Genomic DNA, 27866 nt, shown 5'->3' with positions numbered 1-27866 from the left:
GCCAGCGGGGGTTTCGGGCTGTTTGGCTGTTAGTATTGGTCGCCAGTAGTCGGAGACGGGTTCCTTCATGTCTCAGTTCCTGCCTCCATTTGTCCACTTAGGTCTGGAACCCTTGACTCAGCCACTGAAGAAATTGCCCAAGCCAGAAGCTGGTTGCAAACGTTCAGAATGCTTTTCCAGAGTACTTCCTCTTCAGCACTGGAGTTTAAGGTGTGTAAGAGGGACATCATCAAATAAAGCCTAACACTGTCAGCTCAGGTGCAAGTATGGCAACCTGTCTGCACTTGAGAAGCTAGGGGTCCGAGACCTACCTTTTAGCACAATCCACCTAGGGTCGTTTGTGTGTGTGTGTGTGTGTGTGTGTGTGTGTGTGTGTGTGTGTTTCACCTAGGATCGTTTTGTAGAACTCCATCCACAACATAGCTAACCAACCACAACTCCCAAGATAACAGTGGCAAATAAGAGGGCTAGGAGTCAGAATGGGGACACCTGCAATTCCAAGTGTCCTTGGGTTCTTTAAGCTTGACATCCCTGGGGTGCCACCAAATTCCCCAAAGCAGTAGATTCTCCATACAGAAGTGGTTAAGATGATGGAAATTGGTGTGTCCTCCCCAAGACTCACACCAGAGTCCCATTCTTGCTGTCATAGCATCGTGTGGGCTGGGGGAAGTAAAGGGTCGCGTATTCTGTAGCGTTTTCTAACTGCAGGTGTTTCACCTCACTGGCAGAGCGTGGCTGGGTACGGCTGAACACTTGAATGTCTGCGTAATGTAAATTGTTCTCTTCCGATGTGAGGTCTTGACTCCTTTTCTGGGATACAGGCTTCTGTAACACCTGCTCATACTTGTGTCCTGTTAATTTATGGCCCTGCAAGGAATCACGGAATTAAGGAAGATTCTTGACTTAGTTTTGTTCCTCACCTCCAATGCTGGGCCAGTTAGACTGATGTCCCTTTGCTTTGCCCCTTTAGGGGTGGAGGAGGCCAGGCAAAACCAACACATTCTACAGATGACTGAAGTGTGTCTGTCTCAGGGTGAAAAACTGGGATCCCTTGTCTGAGTAGTCCCTTAGAGGGAATAACAAGCCTGCCATTACCTTTGTGCTATTCTGCCGTGGCTGTTGCTGCTGTCTCTTCAGTGTGCATCTTGCTTGGCTCCCTGCAGGGGAATAATACAACTTAAATCCATTCTCTCTTCTCTGTGTCTATGACACTGCCTTCTTCAAATCTCTATTAACCTACTGTGTTGGGCTTCTAACTTATCTCCCTGCCTCCATTCCCACTTCTTTCGGTTCTACTGTTCCTATATCCAATCTCCTTTGCAGAGTGAATGGTCCAGGCCTTTCACAATCTGGTCATAACACTACCCATCCTCATTTTTCACCAGCCCCTAAAGATAGTTCCACAAATACATATTGAGAGCCTATTACCTGCCAGGCTGTGTGCCGGGTTCTGTATAGATGGACGAGGAGTAGACTGTTTTCTCTGTCTTAGCTTAAAGTCTACTAGGGTAGACAATAAGTAAACAGACTGTTACCACAACACAATAGAAAGTGCTCAGCTACACCAATGTGCCACTTTAAGTAAGTCAGTCTCCCTTTGTAGGAGCTGATTCCTGTGCTTAAAATGTCCTTCTGTCCCTCTTCTGCTAACCTGTAAACTTGGTGTTAATGCTTTGACATCAGTTCTCTCATTCTCCAGCAGCATGAGTATACATCTCTTATAATACCAGTAGATAATACTTCAATTATTGCTTTAATTGAAGCAATAGTAAACAAACTGCTCAAACTTGATTTTCCGCTCTTCCAGGGCTGAGACCACTGGTCCTTGACCTTGAAACTCTGCCTCCTTGGGACCCCACAGAGTAGCATACATAAAATGTAAGTGCTCAGGCCCAGGGATTTAGCTCAGTGGTTCCAGTGCCTGCCTTGCAAGTGCAAGGTCCTGAGTTTGATCCCCGGTACCAAAAAAAAAAAAAATGTAAGTGCTCAATAGTATTTGCTGGATGAATGAAAAAAAAGAGTGACCAACCCTGCCACTCTGACATAATGAGAAAGATAGGACCCACTGGTCCAGGGTTGGCTTTGAACCCAGTAAACTGAAGATTCTCTTTGGTGTACTATGGCCCTTTATCCATCCCAAGGCCACTCCTCTTTTCTACTTTTTCACCCTTTCCAAAGATGTCAGTTCTATTATTGTCTCTTATTTGCCACTCCCCCCTCATCTTCCCTCCCCCTTAAAGTTACCTGCTTTGTTTTTGTTCTTGAAAGTTGATGGGCTGCTCCTGTGATAGGAAAAACAGATCACCCATGTGCAAGAGCTCTGGCCTCTATCTTTCCTCCTTCATTGTTTGCTTGGTGGTCTCAACATCTGGGATGACTTTCCCCCACTTCCCTAAAAATTTACCCTGAGCCAGGGTTAGCCCAGAAGCATTTGTCAAGGGTACCACGCTTCTTCCAGATGAATGGTTCTGGAGAGTAGAGTGGTACAACTGACATAACCAAACCCAAAATACAGTTTTAGGCAACAGTTCCTACATGCCAGGGATGTAGCTGGTTTGAGGGCTATTCTGGGATTGTCTAACAAGCTAATCCCAGCAGAGGGTAAGGGAAACCTTCCAAATAATAAGATACTCTTGGATCCAGAGACCCTCTTGTTTTTTTGTTTTGTTTTTTTTTCAGTACCGGGGATTGAACTCAGGACCTTGTGCTTGCAAGGCAGGCACAGTGCCACTGAGCTAAATCCCGGGCCCCAGAGACCCTCTTGTTTCTCTTTGATGTTATTTTTGGGGGTCTTTGCCAACCCGGGACTTTCATTCTGGAAGTCACAGAAGCTGCCACAACGAGGGCCCTGCATAACCCTTTAAATAACCCCTCTGTGTGTGTGTGTGCTTCCCTGTGCTTGTTTTTAATTAGCAGAGAAAGTGAGAGATATTTAACCTTTAATGTCCTTTGGAGCACTTTGTCTACAGAACAGGAAACACTGAATTTGGCGAATGACTCAGCTATCCTGTTCTCAGTGCACAGCAGACCTCTAATGTTCATTTCTGGGCCCCTGGGGTCCTGAGTGGAGTCTGTGTGTCCCCATGATTGTCAACAGTTTGATACCTAGAAAAACAATTCCAGTCTGAGGAAGTAGGCTGAAATAGTTTGAGACTTACTCTGGATGCTTTTTGTTGCTAGTACATTTCCAAATCACACCAGAGCTAACCCTATGTATGTCTGATTTCTCCTCTTCTCAGAAAATTTCCTTTGTTTGCTAAATAAAGTGGAAGAAAGAGACAGACTTTTAACTTTTGTTGACTGTATTACTGAAAGGAAAAAAATGAGGATTTCCTCACATTATGTTTGAGAGAGGTCCTGGTGTGATTTTTGATTGCTGTGCAGCCTGCAGAGGTGAAAGCAGTTAGTATCCATCCAAATGCTCCAAGTGGTTCAGCAAAAAATATTTTTAAAAATTTAAAAAAACTTCTGTGTCCTTTAGATTGCTCCTCTGCCACTTCAGCTCCTGCTGTGTGTTATAGCTATCTAGTCACAGCCTTACCTTAGGAGCTAGAGAATCTTCTAATTCCTTGCCCCTTGTCACTACTGTTTTCCTGCTTATTTCTGTTTAAATGGACAGAGAAAATATTAATTCTAAAATGTGTGATTAGGGCTATCCAATTTTAGTGAACAGAGTGTGTTCCCAAGTTGGATATTGTGCAATGCCTGGACACAACCCAGAGTACTCATAGTGTGACAAATTATTTTTAGATCAGAATTAAGGAAATTAAATGGACACTGCTACAGTGATAGTAAGAATAAAAATTGACACAATCCTTCTAAAATGCAATTTGCAGTAAGTATAAAAAGCTTTGAACATAAATGTGTATACTCTGATGTGTGGATTCATATCCTAAGAAATAATAAGTGCAAATATGGATATTTATTATAGCATTATTTATAATATCAAAAGATAGGAAATAACCAATACTTGGCAACTGACTGAAATAATGGCATATCCAGTCAATGGAAAATTTTTTTTTTTGGTACTGGGGATCAAACTTGGGACCTTTTGATTGCGAGGCAGGCTCCAGAACCACTGAGCTAAATCCCCAGCTACCCAGTAAATGGAAAGTTATGTAGAACTTAAAAAAGGATGTTGGAAGAATACCTCATAGTATGGAAAATTTTAATTTTCATGAAGTTATAAGATGTTTTGGGATAAAAATTTGGACATTTAAAAATAATATGAGGACCAGGGATATAGCTCAGTGGCTCCACCACCTGCCTCACAAGTGCAAGGTCCTGAGATCAATCCCCTGTACCAATAAAAAAAATAAATAAAATAAAATAAAAATAATATGACAGGCCAGGATGTAGCTCAGTGGCACTGCGCCTGCCTCACAAGTGCAAGGTCCTGAGTTCAATTCCCAGCACCAACAAATAAATAAATAAATAAATAAATAAAAATACTATGACAATGTACTGGGCCGGGGATTTAGATCAGTGGTGCCACACCTGCCTCACAAGTGCAAGGTCCTGAGTCAGATCTCCAGTACCACCAAAAAAAAAAAAAAATTGTTAAAAAAATTATGACAATGTACTAAAATGTTTCTGTCATCTCTGGGTACTTACATTTATGATTGCTCTTTATTTTCTGCATTTGAATATTTTCAAATGTTTATTACTTTTTGTTTGTTTGAAGCAGGGTCTCCCTTTGTAGTTCACACTGGCCCTGAGCTCAGTATGTAGCCCAGGCTGACCTCGAACTCTCAGCAATCCTCCTGCCTTGGCCTCCAGAGTGCTGGGATTATAGGCATTCGCCACCACATGACTGGCATGTTTATTACTTTTTAACCGAAAAAAAACCAACAACAACAAAGAAGCTGGGTGTGGTGGTGCACACCTATAATATTTGAACTCTGGAAGTATGAGGCAGGAGGATCCTAAATTTGAATACACCCTGAGCAATTTAGCACCTTACTGAGATCCTTTCTCAAAAATAAAAAAGGGCTAGGATGTAGCTCAGTGTGAAGGGCCTGGGTTTAATCCCTAGTACTGCCAAAAAAGGAAGAAAGAAAAGAAGGAAGCAAAGAAAGAAAAGGAGCATGTTACAATAAAAATCTTCAGTTGGGGCCCGGGATGTAGCTCAGTGGTTCCGGTGCCTGCCTTCCAAGCACAAGGTCCCGAGTTTGATCCCCGGTACCAAAAAAACAAAACAAAACAAAAATCTTCAGTTGTCATAGTATCTTGAAGTCTCCGGTGGTTTATTGAGATAACCAAAAATAAAGAACAATTTTTGTCCAATCCTAAAAAATATTTCAAGAGGAAAAAAATAATGTTGATTAGAATGTCTGGCATAGTGTTTCTAGAATAAGCTCTGAGTCAGTTGACCATGTCTGACTAGCTGTGAGAATTTCAGCAAGTTTGTTTGCTTTTTGTTTGTACTTCGGATTGAACCTAGGGCATTCACACTGAGATACAACCCTGCCTTTTTTATTTTTTATTTTGAGACAGGGTCTCACTAAATTGCCCAGGCTGGGCTCAAACTTGTGATCTTCCTCCCTCACCCTTCCAGAGTGCTGAGATTACAGGTGTGTGTCAGCAAACCCAGCATTTCAGCAAGTTTTTAACTCCTTTGAGGCTCCATTCTCTTACTAATAAAATGAAGGCTGTACATGGTGGTGCACACCTGTAATCCCAGAACTCTGGAGGCTGAAGCAGGAAGATGACTGAGAGTACAGGGCCAGACTGGGCTGCATAGTGAGTTCAAGGTCAGCCTGACCTACATAGCAAGACCCTGTCTCAAAAAATCAAAATAAATAAAAAAAATAAATTAAGATGATAATACTGTCTAAACATTATGGGATTATTGTAAGGATTAAATAAAATAGCAAATGTAAGCAACTGTAGTCCCTTACCTACATTGAGCATCAGTAAAAGTTGACTACTATGACTAGCAATAACTATCATCATCCAAGAACTAATCAATAATGAAGAATGCAACACTAGGGAAGAAAGGAAGCAAAAGAAGCTTGTTATATCCCCTTTTCTAGAAGCTTTTCTGTGTTTCCATATGTCCTATACTGGACATCTCTGAGTTTAGAGTTTTGGGTTTTTTTTCAGTTTTCACAGTATTCTAGGAGATGCATATTTTTGTTCCCATTTTATAGATGGGTCAACTACAACTGAGCCATCTTACTCAAGAAGGCAGGAACCAAATTTCTTTCTTTTTTTTCTTTTTTTTACCAAATTTCCTTTTATTACTGTCTTCTGCATCTATCACTGTACCTGGTTCATAAAACATATTCAATAAATGTTTAATAAATGGATAGATGAATGAGTAGTAGGGACAGGACTTTAATCCAAAGTACTGACAGCAAATCCTGTGTGCTTTCCAATGTACCTCACTTGGTTCCCTAAATATAACAATACTTAATTTATAAACAAGGCATGGTCAGGATCTGCCCCACATGGGATGGTACAGCTAAAAGGCAGAAGAGACAGGACAAAGCTAGGTGGTAATGAAAACTCTAGGAAAGGGAAGTTACAATACTACAAATAATTTATTATAGTATTTATACTGTATCCTTTGCTCTTCAAAACAAACATGGGATCTAAACAGTAGAGATTGTGTTAATCTATATATTATGTATAAAGATACAGAGAAGCTAAGAGATTTGCCTGTCACATAGAAAATAGGTGTAAAAGTTATATTCACATATTCCATGGAAATTCTCCTTCCCACTTGTGTTTTTTTTTACCCCTTGTGGTACTGAGGACTGAACCCAGGACCTTCACATCAAGCTACATCTAGCTCTTTTAAAAAAATTTTATTTTGAGGACCAGGGATTTAGCTTAGTGGCACCATGCCTGCTTTGTAAGCACAAGGTCCTGAGTTTGATCCCTGTTACCAAAAAATAATAATAATAATAAAATTTTTATTTTGAGACAGGATCTTGCACAGTCCCTAAATGGCCTAGGCTGGGCTCAAACTTTAGATCTTTTACCTCAGTCTCCCAGGGGTCTAGGATTACAGGGATATACCACCATGACTGGCCTTTCCTTCATCCTTTTTTTTCTACCAGGGATCGAACTTGGGACCTTGTGCTTTCGAGGCAGGCAGGAGAACCACTGAGCTAAAACCCCAGCCCTTTTCATCCTTTTAAACAAACATTTTTCTAAAGCTGATTTGCTTGATCTGCAATTACTTACTGGTAAAAGTATGGGCTGCAAAGTCAGGCAGGCCTGGGTTGGAATCTTACTTTACGTGCTTAGTAGCCATGTGACACTGGGGAAGTTAGTCAACTTCTCTGAGACTCCATTTTTTGGCTGGCTATAAAATGGGAAGAGGAGAAGAGTTTAACAGCACATGCCTGTGATCCCAACCCTCTGGGAGGTTGAGCCAGGAGGATCAGAAGTTTGAGCCCAGTGTGGGCAACTTGGTGAGATCCCATCTTAAAATAAAAAGTAGGGCCTAGGATTTAGCTCAGTGGTGTCGCTGCCTGCCTTGTAAGCGCAAGGTCCTGAGTTCGATCCCTGGTACCAAAAAATAAATAAAAGTAAAAAGTAAAAAATCGGGTAGGGATAGGTACAATCCCTGGAACCACAAAAATAAATAAGGGCCGGGCTGGGGTGTACCTCAGTGGCACCATGCCTGCCTGGCAAGCTCAAAGTCCTGAGTTCAATCCCCAGTACAAAAAAAATTAATAATAAATAAATAGACAAATAAATAAATTACGGATAAGACCACTTAAAGAAAGTGTTGGGAAAATTAAATGAGAATGCAGAGTGCCTGGCACATAGAAAGCTCTCAAATGCTGCAAATATTATTATCACCTGGGGAAGAAGAAAAGGAAGAGATGGGAAAGAGAAGAGCAAAGAGAAACAATGCCAATTCACTATTCCAGCCCTGCCCTGGTAGCTCTACAAACAGCTGGCATTGCTGTGTTTTCTGTGGTCTTCAGAAAAGGGATAAGCACAGGAAGGAGTTGCTACTCTGGTCTTGGAACCAGGAGGTGCCAGGCAGAGGAAGGTAGCAGTGGGAGGCACTGACTGTGATTCTTGGGGCTCCATGTCCACCAATAGAGCCTGTGCCCTCCGCCCTTCCATCCTACTCACCAACTTCCCGCACAGCAGAGCCGGTTTCCCATGGCGCTCTGTTTCCCAGGGAGCCCAGCTGTCTTTCGACATAAAGAGGCTTGTGCATTTCCTGCTTCCCGGTTTAACTTTCCTTTTCAGCTCCCAGAGATCCCTGTCAGTGTCAGATTTCAACCTAACAGGTTGGACTTTGGAAGGCACCTGCTGGAATGATTCCCAGCTGACTGCTTCTAGCCAAATGGTAGAGCCACACACATACATGGGCTCCAGGTGAGAAAGCTATCTCACCTTTGGGATTTGAAGCTCCTTTTGATGAAGCCATGAACTTTGAGCTTAAAGCCTCAATTTTTTATAAAAGAAACTAGAGACAGAAAAGGACTCTGCGTTTCCATAGGAAATGTTTCTCTGCTACATCACACTGTCTTTGAAATATATCCTCCGTAGTGGAGTAAAATATCTTGCCTTATGTTTGTCCAGCAATACCCAAGGTTGGGTTTCACTCTCCAGGTAATTAGTACCAGTATGAGCTCTGTCCAGAATCTGGGTTTAAATACCAGAGTCTCATGGAACCTGAAATTTACAGAAATAGATTCCTTCTGTATTCTCCCTTACTTTTAGAACTAATGTGGGCAGGGCTGGGGATTTAGCTCAGTGGTTTTGCCACCTGCTTCACAAGTGCAAGGTTCTAAGTTCGATCCCCGGTACTAAAAAAAAACAAAGAGAACTAATGTGGGCAAATAGCTTAAAACTTTAGTGGCTATGTTTCTAGGATTGTAAAGTGAAAGAACTAAATTTATTATCTCATCCTCCTTTTGGTATAAAACCAGATGATTGTATAGTTAGAATGGCCTCAGCACTTCTTGACCACTCACTGTCCCATCCTCTGTTCAGTACTACAAAATCTCATCCCTCCACTCAGCTTTTTCTTCCAATGATCCCAGGTTAGACTCATTGCACACTCACCAGCATCTAGCAAGCAGCTGAACAAATTGCCCTGTAGAAAAAATGGGCTCTATGGGCCGGGGATTTAGCTTGGTGCCTGCCTGGCTCTAGAAGAATTGGTATAACGCACAACTCTTGTTTGGGGCTCTCACCTCCTCATTATGTCTTTCTCAAATGCCCATACTCCACAGAGTACCTTGGCCTCTGAACAAATTTCTTAGAAAAATTGGGGATAAGAATGACAACCTTGGGCGGGGGATTTAGCTCAGTGGCAAGGCACCTGCCTTGCAAGCCCAAGGTCCTGAGTTTGATCCCCAGTACTGAAAAAAATAAAAAAGAATGACAACCTTATAATATTATTGTGAAGATCAAATAAAATGCATGTAATAAAGCTCTAGTCTAGGGCCTAATGAATGAAAAGCTCGCAGTAAATCTTAGCTATTTTTGTTATAATTATTACTTTTGTACTTATCTAATTATCAGATGATAAAGCATCTTATTTATCTTCTACCCCAATCATTGTTCAAGCTTCTCCCCTGCAAACCTTTTTGTACTCCGCCCTTAGCTGTATTCTTTTCATCTTTTTACCTTCTTCCCCACAGCTCAAAAGCCATTGATAATTTCCTGTTACCTGTAGGGTAGAGTTCAAATTTCTTAGCCTGACACTCAAAGCCTTCCAGAATCTGGTTCCTTTCTCGCCACTTCTGTAATTTACAGAAAATCACCTTAGAGATTTTTAGATGACAAGAAGCTCCACAGAAACCAAGAGTGCATTTGTGGTAGAAAACTTTTTTTTTTTTTTGGTACCAGGGATCAAACTCGGGTCCTTGCAGTTTCGAGGCAGGCGCCGAAACCACTGAGCTAAATCCCCGGCCCATGTGTTAGAAAACCAGTGTGCCTTAGATAGCATTAGTAGGACTGTAGAGTAGTGAGTAAAGGGACTAATTATTCCACTGAAATCTGTACTAGTCAATCAATGGCTGGAATAATAATATAAGGTCTATATGCTGAATTTCAGATGACTTTGTCAAATGTCAGTGTTCAAGAGTTGTCTAGGCAATAAATGGTGTGGAAAGCGCTAATAAGTGGCTGAAAGATTAGGCACAACTTGTCTGGGAAAAGGAAGCCTTAGAAGAGCAGAATGGGTATCTTTAAATAGCTGAAGATATTTCAAGTGGAAGATGGATTTTATTTGCTTTCTGAACACAAGCAGAACCAAAGTGCTGAAGTTACTGAAACGCAGATTTTGGCTCAATGGAAGGAAGAATTTATAAGATATGTCCAAAAAGAAAAAGGAGTAGGGGCCGGGGATTTAGCTCAGTGGTTCTACCACTTGCCCTGCAACTGCAAGTACCAGAGTTCGATCCCTGGTACCAAAAAAAAAAGAGAGTAGACTACTTTATGAAGTTCTAAGTTCTGTCATTTGAAATGTCTCAAGTGAAGTTGATTAATAACCTTAAAAGAATTTGAATGGTGTGGGGATTTGGATTAAATCAGAGATTCCCAAATTTTCTCTTGTTTAGAAATCTTTTCTTTTAGAAAAGCTCAGGGGCTGAGAATGTAGCTCAGTGGTAGAGTGCATGTGTAGCATATGCCAAGTCCTGGGTTCATCCCCAACCCAAAATGAATAAATAAGAGTGAACAAATAAGGTTCAATTACAAAACAGACTGGTGTGAAGCTGTTCTGGTTGAAGTCTGAGTAAAATTCTTCTTTTATTCTTATTCTTCTCAACCAGATGTTAAGATTCCTGAGCATATATAAGATGACTGCCATTTTTGTAATTTATATTTACAGTACATAGCCCCATATCATATTACATGAAGTTTGATTAATATTTACTGAGTGAATAAACAGTTGAATATAATCAATGTTATTTATCTGAGTTGTGCTTTTATTTTTAATAGAAATTAATCCTTTAACCAATAATTAAATTCCTTAAGGGAGGAATCTTACCCTGAGGGTCCACAAATCCTTGAAGGGCATGAATGGATTTCAAAAATTGTGTGAGAGGGGGCCAGGGATGTAGCTCAGTGGTTCCGCTGCCTGCCTCGCAAGCGCAAGGTCCAGAGCTTGATCCCCAGTACCAAAAAAAAAAAAAAGATACAATTAAAAAAAAAAATTGTGTGAGAGGGCTGGGGATTTAGCTCAGTTGTTCTGCTGCCCACCTCGCAAGTGCAAGGTCCTGAGTTCGATGCCTGATATCAAAAAAAAAAGAAGTATAATAAAACTATATGCAAAGGAGGATTGTCTGGCAATTACCATCACAATAAGAACCCTGGATCCCTGCATTTAGTCTTGGATCAGGTGGGGTAATACAGTGATTCCTGTCTTTTGGATGTTCCAAAATCAGAGACAAATGCTTTCTTAAGTGGGTTACCCCTCTGCAGGGGATGGAGAGGCTAGGGGTTCAGAGAGAATGATGGAGGCTTCACTATCTATGCCTCCATATATGCACACTCAATCCCTCAAATTAGAGACCATTTTAGTGGGCAGATGTTAGTATGGGAAAACAAAGCATTCACTCCAGGGATTTAGGCATCTCTCTCCAGCCAAAAAAACATTTTCCCAACCCCTCTCCAAAAAGGGCCAGACAGTCTGGAGACCCTTGTTTTTGTGTCTCTAATCACCAGCTCAGACAGGGCCCTCTCGGCTGTTTGGATGGCATATCCCTTTTCCCTCCCGGGATAATTCTCTCTTTTGTTGCATTGTGAGAAAATTATGGCTAGGAATTTGATCTGGAGTCAGTATCAGCTTCCAGGTATGATCTCAGCACCCAAGTGTGAGCTCAGGGTACTCTGACGTTGGGCACACATAACAGGAGCTTTTTGTCTAGCTGGCTATGACCTCCTTCTTCTCACCCATCCCATCTTCTAGGCCACAGAACAGTGAGCAGCACAAACAAGCCCCTGAGATTTGGGTTTATTCAGCTCCATCCAGAACTAAACCAAAGGCTATAACATGTCCCAAAGGACCAAACCATACATTGTGGACCTTGAGCATTTCCCGTCCCCCCAAAGATGCTGCTACCTCTGGGGTGGTAGGCAAGTGCTCGAATCACCAAGAGATCACCAAGGGAATTAGAAGGGATTTGCTGGGTGCTGGGTCTTTGGCAGTCAGGGCTCAACTCTGGCTGCCTCCTCCTCCTCCTCTTCCTCTGGTTCAGGAGGCGCAGGGAGCAGGGAGATGTAGACCTCATTGACTTCTGTGTCCAAATGTCGGCCACCCCTAGGGGCCTCCAGGTTAAGGATGCCATCATGGGAAAGAGCAGCACGAACTCGCCAGGGGTCGACATCACCAGGCAGGACATAGGTGCGGCAGAACTCTCGGGACACGAAGCCATGGCGGTCCAGTCGCTGAGGGTGCCGGGCAGACACCTCCAGCAGGTTGTCCACAGTCCTCACAGTCACCTCATCTGGGGTAAAGTGGCTCACATCCAGAAATGCCTGGAACTTGCCCTCACTGAGCCTAAGCTCCGATGCCCCTGCCCTGCTGCCCTCCCCAGATTGGGCAGCCCGAGGCCGGACATAGTAGCCATGGTAGAGGGTGGGGGTCAGGATCTCTTCTGGCAGGAGACCTGAGGGGCAGAGAAAGAGAAGGCCAAGAGGCAGGATGCAGGAAGATGAGGTGGACACTGGGATGGAATGAGAGATCAGGAGAGGCAGGAGTGGGAAGAGCAGGAGGGGAGTCTGAAGTAGGGAAGCAGTGCCAAGGGAGGCAGCTGGGAAGAGGAGGCTGAGGAACAAAAGGCGACAATGAAGGAGGAAAGCCAAACTGGGGCTGGGTGGGTTGAAGGGGAACAAGGAGGCATTCCAGGGCCGGCTAGGGGCACCTAACAAAGCATTGCAGGCCCCAAGTCTGTCCTTAGGTCAGGAGGAAGGGGACACAGCCCTGCTGGAGAGCTGAGGAGGGTGTCTGCGGTGGGAGATGGCTCACCCCAGGAGTTCAGTTAAGCCCCTAGTGGGGCGGAGGCCAGTAACGTTGGGAAGTCAGCCCAGAATTTCAGGAGGTGGGGGTGGGAGGCACGGGGTGGCATCCAGCTCATACCTTCTCCGAAGCGCTGCTCACCCAAGTGGCTTGGGTTGGCAAATTCATACTCAGCGGTGGCCGGGTGGGCATGTGGCACCGAGCGGCCAGACATGGCTGCAGTCACCCTGGTCCAAGGTGCAGCCCCAACAGGCGCAGCGCGACCCCTCCAGCTGCCCAGAGAACTAGGGCGCAGTCAGAGGCGGGGGCGGGGTCGACACCACCCAAAATAGTGCGGGGCCTCTGAGGGGGGAGGGCAGGAGCAGGGGCCCTGAGTGCGGCGACAAGGGTGTGACCAAGGCTGCCCAGACCCCCACTTCCCTCCCCCACACAGGCTTCAGCTGTCGCAGAGGGACTGAGAGGACTGACAGCTGGGGGTCCTGGCCCTGCAGTGAGCTGGAGAGGAAGCTGATGCTGCTGCAGAGGCAAAGAGAGGCTAGCTGAGACCCTCCTCACAAACAGTTGGCACATTTCCACATCACCTTTCCTCCTCAATTGCAGGCACTGTGCATCCTACTTCATAAAACACTCTGGATTTAATGTTATGCTGGCTATATAGTGTAAAAGATGCAAGAAAAATTTCTGCCCTTTTTGGGAGTAGCCTCTGTTCAAATTAATGTCAAAGTCTTCTCCTGAACCCAGGTCAACCCGGGGCATCACTTAAATGCCTGGTACTGACATATTGGCCATCATTGCACTCCTCCCAGGATCCACAAAGAGTTAATGTCCCCAGAGCCCAGCCTAGGAAGATTCCAGTCCCTGCCTAGGCCCAAGATAGTTGCTGGCCCAATTTCCCTGGCATGCAAGACTAGGGAGGAGAAGGAGGAGGAGGAGGAGGAGGAGGGGCACAGCCCTGCCTGCTTGGGATTCCTGACCCTGTCCCAGCCCCAGAGAACAGGGGTGGGGGAGAGTACCATTGGGTGTGGATGGAAAGCTAGTGAAACAAGATCATGACAAGTCATTGGCCAGCTCAGATGTGTTTGTGTTTCTCTTTTCTTAGCTCAGTGAGTACTGGGTATGTGTCACACTGCCAAATCCCCAATCACAAGTCTCCATGAACCAGCCATGAGCGAGTATAATAAAACCCCTGACATCACCATTCCAGAAGCTTCACAAGACTGCATATATAAGAGCCTGGCTGTAGCTGCAGCTGAAGGAGTTGACAAGCCAGCTGACCCTCTGCATTCACCTAGCCACCATGGACATCGCTATCCACCACCCCTGGATCCGCCGCCCCATCTTTCCTTTCCACTCCCCCAGCCGGCTCTTTGACCAGTTCTTTGGAGAGCACCTGTTGGAGTCTGACCTTTTTCCAACATCCACTTCCCTGAGCCCCTTCTACCTTCGGACACCCTCTTTCTTGCGGGTACCCAGCTGGGTTGACACTGGACTCTCAGAGGTGAGTGTCCCTCTGCCAAGACAGGAGCATCCTTCCTGGAATATCCTGGACACTTCCCCACCTGCTTTCCTTTCTTTTCTTCCCTGCCCAAACCATTTTAGGTACATATGTATCCATAAGGTTACTAGTACCTCTCTCCCTCAGAATCTTTTTATCTGATACTTCTCTGTATCCTATTTATTAATTTTTTTCATGTACAGTGAAGATCATCCTCTGTCTTCTAACCTTTAAGCAGGATGCCCTTTTCCATTGTCCTCATAAAGATCTGCAGGAAAAGAGCCCATCTTCAAACTTCTTTATTCACCTCTTCTAATATACCTCATACTGCCTAGAGGGAGAGCTCATCCTGAGCTCTCATCCGCACTGGGTGGAGCTGGAAACAACAACCACTGCTTTCCTGGATTCTGTTCCCTCTTTATGATCTTTCTGGATTCATCAGGGCTGTAACAGACAGAGCCATGGCCTCTATCTAAGCCTTATAAGTAAAGAATGGGAGTCCAGTCTTGGGAGCACCCTGCCTTGCCCTAAGGGGGTGGGAGGGGTGAACAGATAACACTGACAAAGCTATCACAGATAACACTGGTTTAAAAATATTTATGTGAGTAAACAAGAGCTGAGTGGGCAAGGGCTTTGGAAGGACAAGCAGGACCAGGAGAACATTCCAGATTGAAAGGGTGGGAAACTTGGCAGAGAACTGAGCAAGTAGAAGGGGCCTTTGTCTCATAAACAAATGACAAAAGCTGGGCATTGGGGTTAGGGACGCAGAAGCCATGCTCAGATCCATCTGGTCCCCTGGGGCAGGGGTGGTCTGTCTTCTTCCCAATGCCTCTAAAGTTTGGGCCTGATAAACCTGAACCTAGACCCATGTTAATTTGAAAAGAGATTTTTAGCAGGAAAGGGAAAAATAGTTACCTGGACAGAAAGCAATTCTGCAGAATGATGAGCTTGCATCAATGCAATCACATTCCTGCTATCTTTCTCCTCCTTCCCTCACCTTGCTATTTCTAGATGCGCATGGAAAAGGACAGGTTCTCTGTCAACTTGGATGTGAAGCACTTCTCCCCAGAGGAACTCAAGGTGAAGGTGCTGGGAGATGTGATTGAGGTGCATGGCAAGCATGAGGAGCGCCAGGTATGTAGCTTCTTTTCTGCTCATTTATTTACTCCATATGTTAGGTACTGCCACCAATCTTAGAGCCAGGCAATATTCTAGTCTCAAAACATACACAGGATTGGGTCAGGGGTTACAAATTGATGACTGGAAAATTAAATTAGGGATGAATCTGTTGTTCTTCTTGTGGATGTTTTTGTTCAGAAAAGTGGCCATAGTTGTTTCTTTTGATTACCTTGGATGGGGTGGATGAGGTATTCATTCTTCATTTAAGCAGTAGTTTTCAACCTTGGCTCCATTAGACTCATGAAAATTGTCAAAAATCCAAATGCTCAGGCATACTGCGGACCAATTAATCAGAATTTTTAGGAATATAACTTAAAGACATCAGCATTTTTTAAAGCTAGGATAAGGCAAGTGGATTGGCATGAGTTTAAGGCCACATCAAGACCCTGTCTCAAAACAAAACAAAAATAAGTATTTTTTAAAAATTAAAATATAAAAAAAAAGCTTCCTTGCTGCACATGGTGGCACTTGAGTTTGTAACTTTTCTTTTATTTATTTTTAATGGTTTAATAATTAATGTTTACTATATAATGGAATAATAAGAAGAACATGGTACAAGAAGTAAAAGAGACAGTAAAAACAGAATTAAGATATATTAACTTAGGCACTGGAAGACATTTTGAAGCAAAGCTTTGTGTATAATTTTCAGTGGTGGTCATGACATGGGAAAATTTTTCTTCTTCTGAAAGTCTCTTAACTTTCATATATAGCAATAACAAAAAATGTGAATGATTAGTTTTGCTTGTTGAGCATTTACTGGATTACCATACTGGAGCAAAGCTTGAAACTGGTCATTTTTTGTAAATGTGATTATCTTCAATACAGCATCAAACTTAGAAAATATAAAGCAATAACTTCAGTTTCTGTCACTTCACCGGGTAATTTTCGAATGTGAAGTACAGGAGAAGGAGCACCGTCCATTTTATCTTCTCCTTTAAATTTCTTGTTGTCATTGCCATTGGCTGTAACCACCATGAGGCTCGTATTAGAGTTTGGACTACTGAGAACACTGCCTGAGAGTAGTTCGTCAGATCCTCTCTTCACATCAACAGCAACCTCAGTGACAATTCTCACTCAGCAATTCTATCTTCACCCAGGCTCTCAAAGATGCAGCACGGTTCTAGCTCTTTGTAGCTCTTGGTTTGTTCCCAGAATCTGACCAAAGTGGCTAAAACGTTGGCCCTATACTATCTGCTGTTGTTTCTGCCATGGCTGTTGGCCTTTACCCATGTGACTGATGCCGATCTCAACTACTTTGTTTTTTTGATGATTTAATGTCCCAGGCTTTTTCCAAGCCTCTTGGTTGTTCTTAGGCCTCACAAAATGGCATCTTTTAATGCCTCCCGCCCCCACGACCAGACTAGGATGAAAACAAAGTAGTGTGACATCTGCCCTCCCCCTCCTCCCGCCTTCCCCGCGGCTCCCCCTCGGCTTTCCCGGCTTGGGGAGTCGGGCCGGCTCGCCGCGAACGCCGGACCCGGCGGGTCCCCAGCCCAGAAGCCCCCCCCCCCCCCCCGCCGCGCGCCGCCACCCTACGGTTTGGGTCCCAGAAAACCGATCGGAATGGCTTCTGGAGGGGACAGGAACGGGAGAGACGTTCTGGGGTCCCCGCCGCCGCCGCCAAAGGGTGCTCCCCTCGTTATCGCCCCCCCCCCCGGGGGCCTCCCCGGCCTCGGAGCCTGCTTTCTTCTCCTTTAATCGCCCAGAGCCCCTGTAACTTTTCTTTTAAATGTTCGGGAATCCACTTTTCTTCTTTAACCCATCAAAATGGAAACCTACTTGTTTTGGTGACATTTCAGAGCTGTACTCAGCTCCCGGTCCCTTATAGCCCATAAGGAAATCAGTTAATTGAGAGCTTGTATGGATAGATGCTTGGCATTCAGCAGGTGTAAGGGTTGTGTTCAACAGCTCTTTGGGGAATTCTGATAAATGGAATAGTTTCTTATGACTTTCTGAAAAACTTCTCAGTTCATGATAATTCAAACTTATGTATAACTAGTACAACTTAATGTCCTCAGGCAGGTATCAGTTTTGCTCATATGATTTAAGATTGGATAACAGTCTCCCTGGATGAAATGACTTGGGTTTTTTTTATGTTCATCACTAAATCCTATTGGTCTGGAATATTCTGAGACATTCCTGAAGAATCAGGACAATTTTTAGGCTTCCTCAGGGATTCAGATCCTAAGTGCCAGGATGAGATTCCAAATCCTGTATATTCAGCCAATATTCATCTAAAGCAAACCTTTGAGAAATACCTCTAAACATAACTATGCCTCAGAGGCTGAAGAACTATAAGGTTTTGGGTTGTTTCAGATTTCTCTGGCTCTCACCATTAGGAGTGACCACTTAGGCAACTTTATCCTAGCCTCAAACCTGCAATGAAAAGCTATTTGTTTTTACCCCATGTCCTCATGGCATTTGGGCTCACTTAAAAAGAGTGAATGCCTGAGTTCTAGGCACATGGTATTATTTCCTGTTCTTATTTCTCTGCTTCTTTCTTTATTTTCTTGGATTAGGATGAACATGGTTTTGTCTCCAGGGAGTTCCACAGGAAATACAGGATCCCAACTGATGTGGACCCTCTCACCATTACTTCATCCCTGTCATCTGATGGGGTCCTGACTGTGAATGGACCAAGGAAACAGGTCTCTGGCCCTGAGCGCACCATTCCCATCATTCGTGAAGAGAAGCCTGCTGTCACTGCAGCCCCTAAGAAGTAGACGCCCTTTCTCTAATTGCATTTTTTAAAACAAGAGAGTTTCCCCACCAGTGAATAAAAATCTTGTGACTAGTGCTGAAGTTTATTAATCCTAAGGGCAGGCCCAAATTATTAAGCTAATAAATATTATTCAGCAACAGATAACTTTTGTGTTTGAATATTCAGTATGCTTTTAAACAAATATACAAGTTCAGCAGATCCATTTAATCATCACACTGTAATTCAGGGAAACTCCAGGATTTTAGAGTCAATATGACTGGCTCTACCACTTGTACTAATGGTATAAATGTAGGCAAGTTGCTTAATTTTTCTAGTCTTTAGGCCTTCTATTTATAACATGAAGTACTGATTTGTACAGAATTATAAGGAGTATATTAAGGAGAAAAGGTAATTGAAGAGAAGCCCTGGTAGAGGTCAAGGAGTATAAGTCCCTCTCTTCTCTCTTTGATTTTAGCTCTTAGTTTCAATAAATGGGACAAATCTAAATTAACTCTGGATACCACCATATAAGATGCATTAGTAGGGGCGCGGATTTAGTTCAGTGGTGCTGGTGCCTGCCTCAAAAATGCAAGGTCACAAGTTTGATCCCCAGTACCAAAAAAAAAAAAAAAAATTACGAAAGCAAAAACAAAATTAACCTCTCCCTCTCATTTTTGTTGGGTTAGACAAAACTTCTGATTCACTTAATGAAAAATAGCCCTGCTATAGGTTATCTAGCATAAATGTTTGAAACAATTCTTATTTTTTCTTTACCAGCTCCAAGCAGACTTCTAATTTCCTACAAGAACTTGTGGGGAGCAATTCTGGATGATTTGGGGGAAAATCATTTCACATTTAAATCATGATTAGGGCCTAGTTTTCCTGCCTATAGGTCAGCTACGGCTTGTTGAGCAATAACTCTATTTTCCACCTCTGGTCACAGCTAAGACCTCAATGGTCAGGTGATGCAGTGATGCTCCAGGGCAGAATTACACCAGCTGGAGACATCCTGGGAGGAAGCAAATCTTCATCTGCATAGTTCCTCATTGTTCTAGGATTATCCCAGTGGCCCTCTGAGTCAACTGCTACATTTGTTTCTCTCTACATACTGAATAAAGGTGTGGCAAGCTCAGGGTCTTGGGTCTTTGCTGCCCAGAGTGGCATTGATCAGGCCAAAGCTCAGCTTCTTTTCTAATTCTCATTTCTGTCTATATATTGATTAATTCACCTTGTGCTGTCATGGCTCGCAGGAGACTAAGACTTAATGAAGAGATACTAGTAATGTCCCTTTTCCCTATTCCCTACAAGAATTGATCTGAAAAAAAAAGAGAATTGACCTTAAAGCGAAGTGAGATCTTTGCTCCAACAAAGCCTACAGTTTGGAGACTGGCTCTCTTAGTTATAGTTACTCTTCTTGTTGCTGAGACAAAACTCTTGACACTCAAAAGAGTGTTTATTTAGCTCAGTTTGTAAAGGTTTCAGTTCATTGTTGGCTGACTCCAAGTCAGTGTCATGGCCGAGGGGTATTGCAGAGGAGAAACAGTTCATGGCAGGCAAAAGACAGGAAAAGCAAGCAAGCGTTAAGCAACAAGAGACAAAAGCTGAACTCTTGGGCCCAGGATTTAGCTCAGGGGTGCAGCGCATGCCTGGCAAGTGCAAGATCCTGAGTTCAATCCTCGGTATAAAAAAAGCAGCACTCTTTCTGTCCCTTATGTTTTATCCCTAATGGCAGGTAGCACTCACATCCTTTATCCTAGCATGGCATCCTTGATCCCAGCATCACACACCCTAGAGCCAGCCACCTTGGGAAAAACCCCACCTAGAACAGCATGAGACTTTTGGAGGGCATCTAGATACAAGCCATAACACTGACCATGATTTTGAACTATCCTAGAAATAGTTGCTAAATTTTTCGTGATGCAGGGACGTGGGGCTAGGGGGAAAAAAAATGTATATGTATATATATATATATATATATATATAGCTATTTGATAGCAAAAATTGTGGGGCTAGGAAATATAAATTGAAATATAAATTGGAAGTCTATACTTTTTTTGGTACCCGGGATCAGAACCACTGAGCTAAATCCCTGGCCTAAAGTAGTTTTTCTTTAAAAAAAAAAAAGCTCTTCAATAGTCTAAAATGCTATGATCTAGCTAGAAGTCACTTCTTTTTTTTTTTTTTTAACATTCTAGCCAACTGTTTTGTGATTGTGTAGCAGACACTACTGGGTACCAAAGAAACAGCTGTTCACCTCTTCAGTCTTGCCAGCACTGGCTTAGGCATTTACCATATTCTTCTCAGCAAAATGCTTTACAAGTGAACCCAAGCTACTCCCATGGGTGGTCTACCTTGATTAGTCCAAATAAAGCAAAGAAATGCCCTTTCTCTGTAATGATTGTCTTGAAAGGACTATGATCCAATTATGGCATATGAGATAGGAGGAAAGTCTAAAGGACAGACATGATCCTAGAAACAGAGACAGAGAGAGAGAGAGAGAGAGAGAGAGAGAGAGAGAGAGAGAATGAATATGTCTGTCATGGGAACTTTTAGGTAGAAAGTCTACTCTGGAAGGGATCCTGGAGATCTCTATCACTGACTGAATTTTTTTCTCTTTCTTTTTTCTGTTTTCTTTTTTGAGGCACTGAGGACTGAACCTAGAGCCTTTGCACTGAACTACATTCCCCATCCTTAAAATTTTTTTTTTTTTTGGTACTGGGGATCGAACTTGGGACCTTGCGCTTGCAAGGCAGGCACCGGAACCACTGAGTTAAATCCCCAGTCCCTCCCCCCACCCCTCAATTTTTTTTTTTTTTGAGACAGGGTATGGCTAAGTCACTAAGTTGCCCAGGCTGGGCACTTGCCAGGCAGGCACAGCACCACTGAGCCACAATCCCCGCCCTTTCTTTCCTTTTTATTGCCAAATAATATTTCATTGCACAGGTATGCCATATTTATTTATCCATTCATCAGTTGATGGACATTTGGGCTGTTTTCACCTCTGGCTATTGTGAATATTGCTGCTATGAAAATGCCTTTAAATTTTTTTTTAAAACACACTTGTTCACAATTCTTTGGGGGTGCTAGGTCATAAGTAATTACGTGTTAAGTTTTCTGAGGACCTGCTGTTTTTCCCAGCAACTGAATCACTTCACATTCCCATTAGTAGTGTATGAGGGACCCATTTTCTCCATTTCTACACAATACTTGTTTTTTTCTATCTTTTTTGTTATATCTTATTAGATATTTGTCTGAATCCTTTCTTCTTACTTTCCTTTCCCTAGTGACTGAACCCAGGGCCTCGTGCACTGAGCTGCACCCCTAGACCCTCTGACTGCACCCCCCAAACTGGTATTGAACTCAGGACCTAGCACTTTTGAAGCAGGCACATTACCACTGAGCTAAATACCCAGCCCCTCTGACTGAATTCTTAACAGTATTTAGAACTTGTTTTCTCTTTTTTTTTGGTACCGGGGATCGAACTTGGGACCTTGCGCTTTCGAGCCAGGCGCCGGAACCACTGAGCTAAATCCCTGCCCCTAGAACTTAATAAGCTACATAGGGAAGAGAGAAATCATTAGCAAGAGGGAACAGCATGAAGTGCTCAGGTATTCAGGTTTGGAAAATGAGGCAAGAGAGAAAGGACCTCTGCTAAGGAGTTTGGAATTTATTTTGAAGGCTATAGAAGTGAATAAAGGAATTTAACCAATTAAATGGGTTGATCAATTTAGTATTTTAAAACTCATACTAGTATTGAAGATAGGTAACTTAATTAGATATCTTGTAGGCAGTTAGACAGGGCCAGCCACAAGGAGCCAACATGGAGGACAATGAAGACACATTCACTGAAGGCCAGCATTGTAAAAGGAGAGAAACTACCACACTCATGTAGGATAAATAGCAATGATTAATATTCTAAATAGATTTCAATCACCTGGGTCACAGACTAAACTCCAAGAAAGATCCTTGACAACCCTCTGAGAAGACCCACTGAGGACAGTTGCCAGCATGGGCAATCAGAGGACACCAGCCACATCTGTGGGACTTGATTGACACTGATAAAATCACACTTTCTGTGCCCAAAATGCCACAATAGCAGAAGAGACAGGAGGCTGAGACTTCTTGGATGGGGCAAGGTTCTTCCTACTCCACTTTGTCCACCCCAAGACCCAACCAGCCACATCTGCAGTAACCCCACTTCTGTTCGGTCCCAGGTTCTAGCCAGCCTGTTCTCTGAGCCCCGGTGCCTGTGAATACTAATAAAATGCGGGTGCTTTTTTTCCTTAAAAAAAAAAAAAATCTGAGTCGGGGATTTACCCCAGTGGTTCTGCCACCTGCCTCGAAAGCACAAGGACCCAAGTTCCATCCCCGGTATCAAAAAACAAAACAAAATTCCTTGACCCAGCCTTTACCACCAAAAATCCTTGCTCATTCTTTGTACGCTTGCTACATGACAACTTATTTGGATCCCCATTTAATCAATATTGCCTAAGCAACAATACTTGTGATAATTTTATTGGTTGTTCATAGTTTTGTCCATCTTGTGATTTCTCATTGGATCAGTATTACCTAAGCGACTGTACTTGTAATCTCACTAGTTGACTATAGTTTTGTCCCACCCTGAACCTGTCTTATCACATGGATTTGTCCCATAAAACATCTTTGAGAAGTTGGGTGAGCAGGCAAGCCAACTGGTTCCCGCTTCTGTCTCTCTTAGAAGCTATCTTTCTCTCAATAAATTTTCCTACTCTTAACCTCTGTTGTTCCTAGAATTCATTCTTTGATTGTAGAGAACACGAACTCGCATTTTGGGTATCTAGTAGGTTTGGGAGTTACATCTCTTCCCCCTATATCACTAGGAGCAATATAGTGTTGATCAGAAGGAAGCAAAATGGGAAACATAGATCAAAAGAATGTTGCAGCAGACTGGGTGGGAAATAATGGGAAACTGGGGTATGATAAAGCCAATGGAGATGTTAAAAAAAGATGGGGACACAATCACGAGATAATATGGAAATAAAATTTGCAGGACATGGTATCTATTTGTATGAGAAGGGTGAGAAAAGGGAAGCTAAAGGAATTCCATAATTTCTGTTTTTGACAGCTCTCTGAATTATTATATAATACTGTATGTAACATTAAAAAATGAGAAAGAGGGGCTGGGGATTTAGCTCAGTGGTACCTTCCCCTGCCTCGCAAGCCCAAGGTCCCGAGTTCAATCCCTGGTACCACAAAAAAAAAAAAAAAAAAAAAAAAAAAAAAAAAAGAGAGAGAGAGAAAGAATGGTCAAGATGCATAAAAAGAACTATGAAATTCACCAAGGTACTAGACACAGATTATAAATGTAATTTAGATTATGTTGAGATTGTGGGGTTTTGGGAAATTCAAACAGACATTCAATAAGTACTTGGATATTTAAATTGTGCTTTGGAGACACATTTGAGATGGAAGTATATATTAAGAATTGGAAGGGCTGGGGATTTAGCTCAGTGGTTCCGCCACCAGCCTCTCAAGCACAAGGTCCAGAGTTTGATCCCTGGTACCCCCCCCCCAAAAAAAGGAATTCTGAAGCACATTAGCAGGAATTAAAGATATAAGAGGAAATAGTATCAAGCAGGGTTAGCAAAAACCTAAAATGGTTTCCGATTACGGAAATGAGCCACTTGGGGGAGGGGGAGTGTAACCTACCCCCTCTGGAGAAGCAAAACGTAACTTGTTGCTCCACCCTGCTACTCACGTGATCCTCCCCTTCCAGTCACCCAGCCTTCCAGTCACCAGCCTCCCATTGCTCAACTCTCACGATATTCTCCCCACTGCACACCCCCCCCATATAAACTTCACCCCAGTTAGTGTCGCCCTCTCGCCCTTGTTTGAGGCGGCCCAGGCAGCTCCTTCCCCAACAAAGCCTTGCCTTGGGTGTTCCTGTTTCAGCACATTTTCTTTCTTGTTTATTTGTTTGTTTTGGTACCGATCTAACTCGGGACCTTGTGCTTTTGAGGCAGGGACCTTGTGCTTTTGAGGCAGGCGGCAGCACCACTGAGCTAAATCCCCGGCCCTCAGCACATTTTTTTTCAGCAATGGCAAACAACAAAATTATTGGAAATGTAAAGGATTAGCAGAGAAAGATAAACTTATAAAAGAGATTTAGAAATGATCAGAATTGGAAGAAAAATTTGACACAATGTCATAGAAGCGAGGATGTGGAACAGGGAAAGGAGACGTTAGCAGAACCTCTGTAGCAAGTCCTAGTCTTCTGGGAGCCATGACAGCACAAGGCGAATTAATTTATTAGACAGAAAAGATAGAGAAATGAGACTTAGAGAAGAAGCTTTGGGCTTTGGGCCTGATCAGTGCTGCTCTGGTCAGCAAAGAGGAAAGCCCAAGAGCTTGCCACACCTTTATTTAGTACATCAGAAGAAACAAAAGTAACATGACTCAGGACAGAGGTCAGTACATTCATTGCAAGAGTAACAAATGGAAAAGGTGACTCAAGGGGCAGCAGCGGTGAAAATCCTAGAATAATGAGGAACTATTCAGATGAAGTTTTTTTTTTTTTTTTTGGAGATTTTTGTTCCTCCCAGGATGTCTTCAGCTGGTCTAATCTTGCCCTGGAGCATCATAGCATCACCAGACCGGTTGAAGTTTTACCTGTGACTGGAGGCCAAAATGGAATTACGTTTCACGTGCCATAGCTGGCCTGCAGGCAGGAAAACAAGGTCCTGATCATGATTTAATTGTGAAATAATTTTTCCCCCAAATAATGTGGAATTACTCCTGACACCAAGGAAATGCAGTTGAAGAAGAGGTAGATGGTCAAGTGGGTTATCAAATACAGAATATAAAAGTTAAATAGCATATGAGCAGAAATGTTCATTACATTTGGCAAAACTTCACTTTCATACTTTCTGGAAAGTGGTGGGTCAAAAAGTAAATGAGGAACAGACTTCTTGGCAAGATATAGTAGCAAGTTCATATTTAATACACTGACTCTATTTTAAACAAAGATCAAAGGTAGAATTTTTTAGGCAGAAAAGATAAATGACATAGACAAAATAAATGACAAAATATTTAAATAAAATTCAGGAGAATGGGTATATTGGACTCTTAACCCTAGAAATAGCCAGTAGCAGCAGATGAATTTGACTCCTACAGAGTCAAGGGACTAAAAAATGCTCAAACCAAGATGGAAGAAGGCATTGACTCATTGTTCAAGCCAGTTGCTATGGAAGATGATAGGTCTCCCACTACCTCAGCAGCTATTATGTATAGTAGCTGCCCTCTTCCTATCATGCCTTGCCTCCTCCCCTGTGTGATGTCATGCCAAGATGGTTGCTCCCACCAAAGAATAAAGCCTTCTTCCCAGCATGCCCCTGTTCCCGCCTACAAAGTAACCTAACACTCGCTCACCTCCTACCACCTAGTGACATCACCGGCTCCTCCATTCCCTAGTCACTGCCTCACTCAACCCCACCTCAGCCCCTACAAACCCCACCCCAGTCTCTATAAAAGACTCTCCCTGCCCCAGCCACAATGCTTTTGTCTCTCCTTTGTTCAGAGACATCCCTGGCAGATCTATTCCCCTAATAAAGGCTTGTTGTGGCCTGGTCTGGTCTTGGTTTTCGGCCCTTCTACCTGACAGAAGAGTTTTCCCACACGTGAAAGAAAGCCAGAAAAATCCTATCTATCTGCCTTCTGGGATGACAGTTGAATAGAAACTCGGGGTTTAGTGAAGGAGGAAGACCAAGACATAGCCTCACAAATGGGAATCAATAGATGGTGTTCTGGGGCTGGGGATTTAGCTCAGTGGTTCCGCTGCCGCCTGGCTCGAAAGCGCAAGGACCCAAGTGCAAGGACCCAAGTTCAATCCCCAATACCAAAAAAAAAAAAACCCCCAAAAACAAAACAAAAACCAATAGATGGTGTTCTGTAACTAACTCAGTGTTAGTATTATAGATAGGTAAGTTAATTAGATACCTAGTAGGTAGTTACACAGGGCTGGCCCACAGGGAGCTAACATAGAGGACAATCCAATCACATTCATTGAAAGCCAGCATTGTAAAAGGAGAGAAAACTACCGCACCCACATAGTATGAATAGCAGTGACTGATTTTCTAAATAGGTATCAATCACCTGGGTGGGGGACCAAGATCTTCCACCAAAGATCCCTGACCCACACCTTGCCACCAAATATCCTTACTCATTCCTTGTGTGCTTGCTACATGACTTATTTCCCCATTGGATCCTCATTTAAGAGACTGTACTTAATCTTAATCTTTTTGGTTGTTCATAGTTTTGTCCACCTTGTGATTTCTCCTTGGATCAGTATTACCTAAGCAACTGTACTTGCAATCTTACTAGTTGACTATAATTTTGTCCCACCTGGAACCCGCCTCACCTCATGTCTTCATCCCATAAAACACCTTTGAGAAGTTAGGTGAGTAGGCAACCCACTTTCTGGTCCCCCTTCTGTCCCTGTTAAACAGAAGCTACTTTTCTCTCAATAAATTTTTCTACTCTTAACTCCTGTTCCTAGAATTCATTCTTCGATTTTAGAGAACACCAACTCGAGTTTCAGATATCTCATAGGTTTGGGAATTACATCTATTCCCCCTACAAAATTAGCATGTAGTATGACAATAGGACAGTAGATCCTCTCATCATTATAAAAACTCTTTTTTTTTTGGTACTGGAGATCAAACTCCAGGCCTTGCACTTGTGAGGCAGGCGGCACCACTGAGATAAATCCTCAGCCCTTTATTTGTATTTTTAATAAAAGCTCTTTTAGAACTAGGGTAGGGGTGTAAGAAGAAGTATAATGGAGGCACCCGAAAAATCACTGAGGAGTAGAGAACAGTGAGCACAGGGGTGGAGAAAAAAGTGAACCAAAGACCTTTTATTAAGAAATGAAATTTGAGGGCTGAGGATTTAGCTCAGTGGTTCTGCTGCCTGCCTTGCAAGCTCAAGGACCCGAGTTTGATCCACAGTAAAAAAAGAACTGAAATTTGAAAACATATAAAGAAATCTGATACTAAGAAAGATAGGCAACAATAAAATCAACAAAAAAATGAAGGAATAACAGAATTTTAAAAGAGCAAGAAATATCAGAAATTGTTATCAGAAATTGATAACAGAAATTTTAAAACATGCATAAAAATAATTTAGATACATTATCTATAAATCAAGGCTATAAATGTTACAAGGGACAGAGATAATATTGAAAGGCAGCTGAGAAATCTACTGAGAATACTTAAAACTGGGGTAAAAGATGTTAAAAACATAGAACGGTTAAGATGCATGAGAGAATGAGACAAATATGTATCCAATAGGTGTTTTGTAGGAGTTAATGGAGGAAACGATAAAATATTATTTGAAGAGATTTTTCCAGAACTGAGGATATGAGTCCTTAGACATTGGGCAAGATAAATATGACTAAATATGCATATGACCATGAAAATTCAGAATAATAAGGATAAAGGGAAAAATCTTACATGAGGGCCAAAAAGACATTACAAGTGAATTATAATTAGACTGCTGATGTCTCAGCA

The 27866-nt window shown here is 42.8% G+C and overlaps 3 protein-coding genes across 7 annotated transcripts; 1 reads left to right on the top strand and 2 right to left on the bottom strand.

Moving 5' to 3' along the window:
* Positions 1-336: 336 nt before the first annotated feature.
* On the bottom strand, positions 337-8250 carry CUNH11orf52 (chromosome unknown C11orf52 homolog). Of its 4 annotated transcripts, none has more exons than XM_013076638.3 (5): positions 8101-8238; positions 2245-2282; positions 1429-1500; positions 1096-1157; positions 337-867 (listed from the first exon to the last, which is right to left on the bottom strand). In XM_013076638.3, exons 1-5 carry the CDS (start codon positions 8130-8132, stop codon positions 619-621), a joined length of 453 nt encoding a protein of 150 aa, XP_012932092.1. In that variant the 5' UTR covers positions 8133-8238; the 3' UTR covers positions 337-618. The 4 variants fall into 4 exon arrangements, with proteins under 4 accessions (XP_012932092.1, XP_004856612.1, XP_004856614.1 ...); XM_004856555.4 differs by having other exon boundaries at positions 1429-1503; positions 8101-8237; XM_004856557.4 differs by lacking the exon at positions 1429-1500 and having other exon boundaries at positions 8101-8250.
* Positions 8251-10627: 2377 nt separating this feature from the next.
* Positions 10628-13265, bottom strand: Hspb2 (heat shock protein family B (small) member 2). The gene is made up of 2 exons (XM_004856558.3): positions 13067-13265; positions 10628-12596 (listed from the first exon to the last, which is right to left on the bottom strand). The coding sequence occupies exons 1-2, from the start codon at positions 13158-13160 to the stop codon at positions 12136-12138; spliced, it is 555 nt and encodes a 184-aa protein (XP_004856615.1). The 5' UTR covers positions 13161-13265; the 3' UTR covers positions 10628-12135.
* Positions 13266-14184: 919 nt separating this feature from the next.
* On the top strand, positions 14185-18486 carry Cryab (crystallin alpha B). 2 transcript variants are annotated; one of them, NM_001279857.2, is given in 3 exon segments: positions 14185-14444; positions 15453-15575; positions 18140-18483. In NM_001279857.2, coding segments are annotated over 3 exon segments (528 nt in total). In that variant the 5' UTR covers positions 14185-14243; the 3' UTR covers positions 18344-18483.
* The last annotated feature ends 9380 nt before the right edge of the window (positions 18487-27866 follow it).

The sequence above is a fragment of the Heterocephalus glaber genome, unplaced genomic scaffold (assembly GCF_053883595.1).
Source record: "Heterocephalus glaber isolate CG9 unplaced genomic scaffold, H.glaber_assembly_v1.0 deba00001429, whole genome shotgun sequence".
Taxonomy (NCBI): domain Eukaryota; kingdom Metazoa; phylum Chordata; class Mammalia; order Rodentia; family Bathyergidae; genus Heterocephalus; species Heterocephalus glaber.
This window is presented reverse-complemented; position numbering and strand designations above follow the sequence as displayed.

Bases quoted from the DNA above. Each gene is read 5' to 3' on its own strand.
- CUNH11orf52 (XM_004856555.4), bottom strand. From the start codon at position 8,132: ATGGGAAACCGGCTCTGCTGTGCGGGAAGTTG. The intron at 1,504-2,244 runs GTAACTTTAAGG...TGTCTACCCTAG, and splicing joins CAAGAACAAAAACAAAGCAG to TAGACTTTAAGCTAAGACAG. The intron at 868-1,095 runs GTAATGGCAGGC...GATTCCTTGCAG, and splicing joins CACGGCAGAATAGCACAAAG to GGCCATAAATTAACAGGACA.
- Hspb2 (XM_004856558.3), bottom strand. From the start codon at position 13,160: ATGTCTGGCCGCTCGGTGCCACATGCCCACCCGGCCACCGCTGAGTAT. The intron at 12,597-13,066 runs GTATGAGCTGGA...TCTGCCCCTCAG, and splicing joins TGAGCAGCGCTTCGGAGAAG to GTCTCCTGCCAGAAGAGATC.
- Cryab (XM_087212031.1), top strand. From the start codon at position 15,453: ATGCGCATGGAAAAGGACAGGTTCTCTGTCAACTTGGATGTGAAGCAC. The intron at 15,576-18,139 runs GTATGTAGCTTC...TTCTTGGATTAG, and splicing joins GCAAGCATGAGGAGCGCCAG to GATGAACATGGTTTTGTCTC.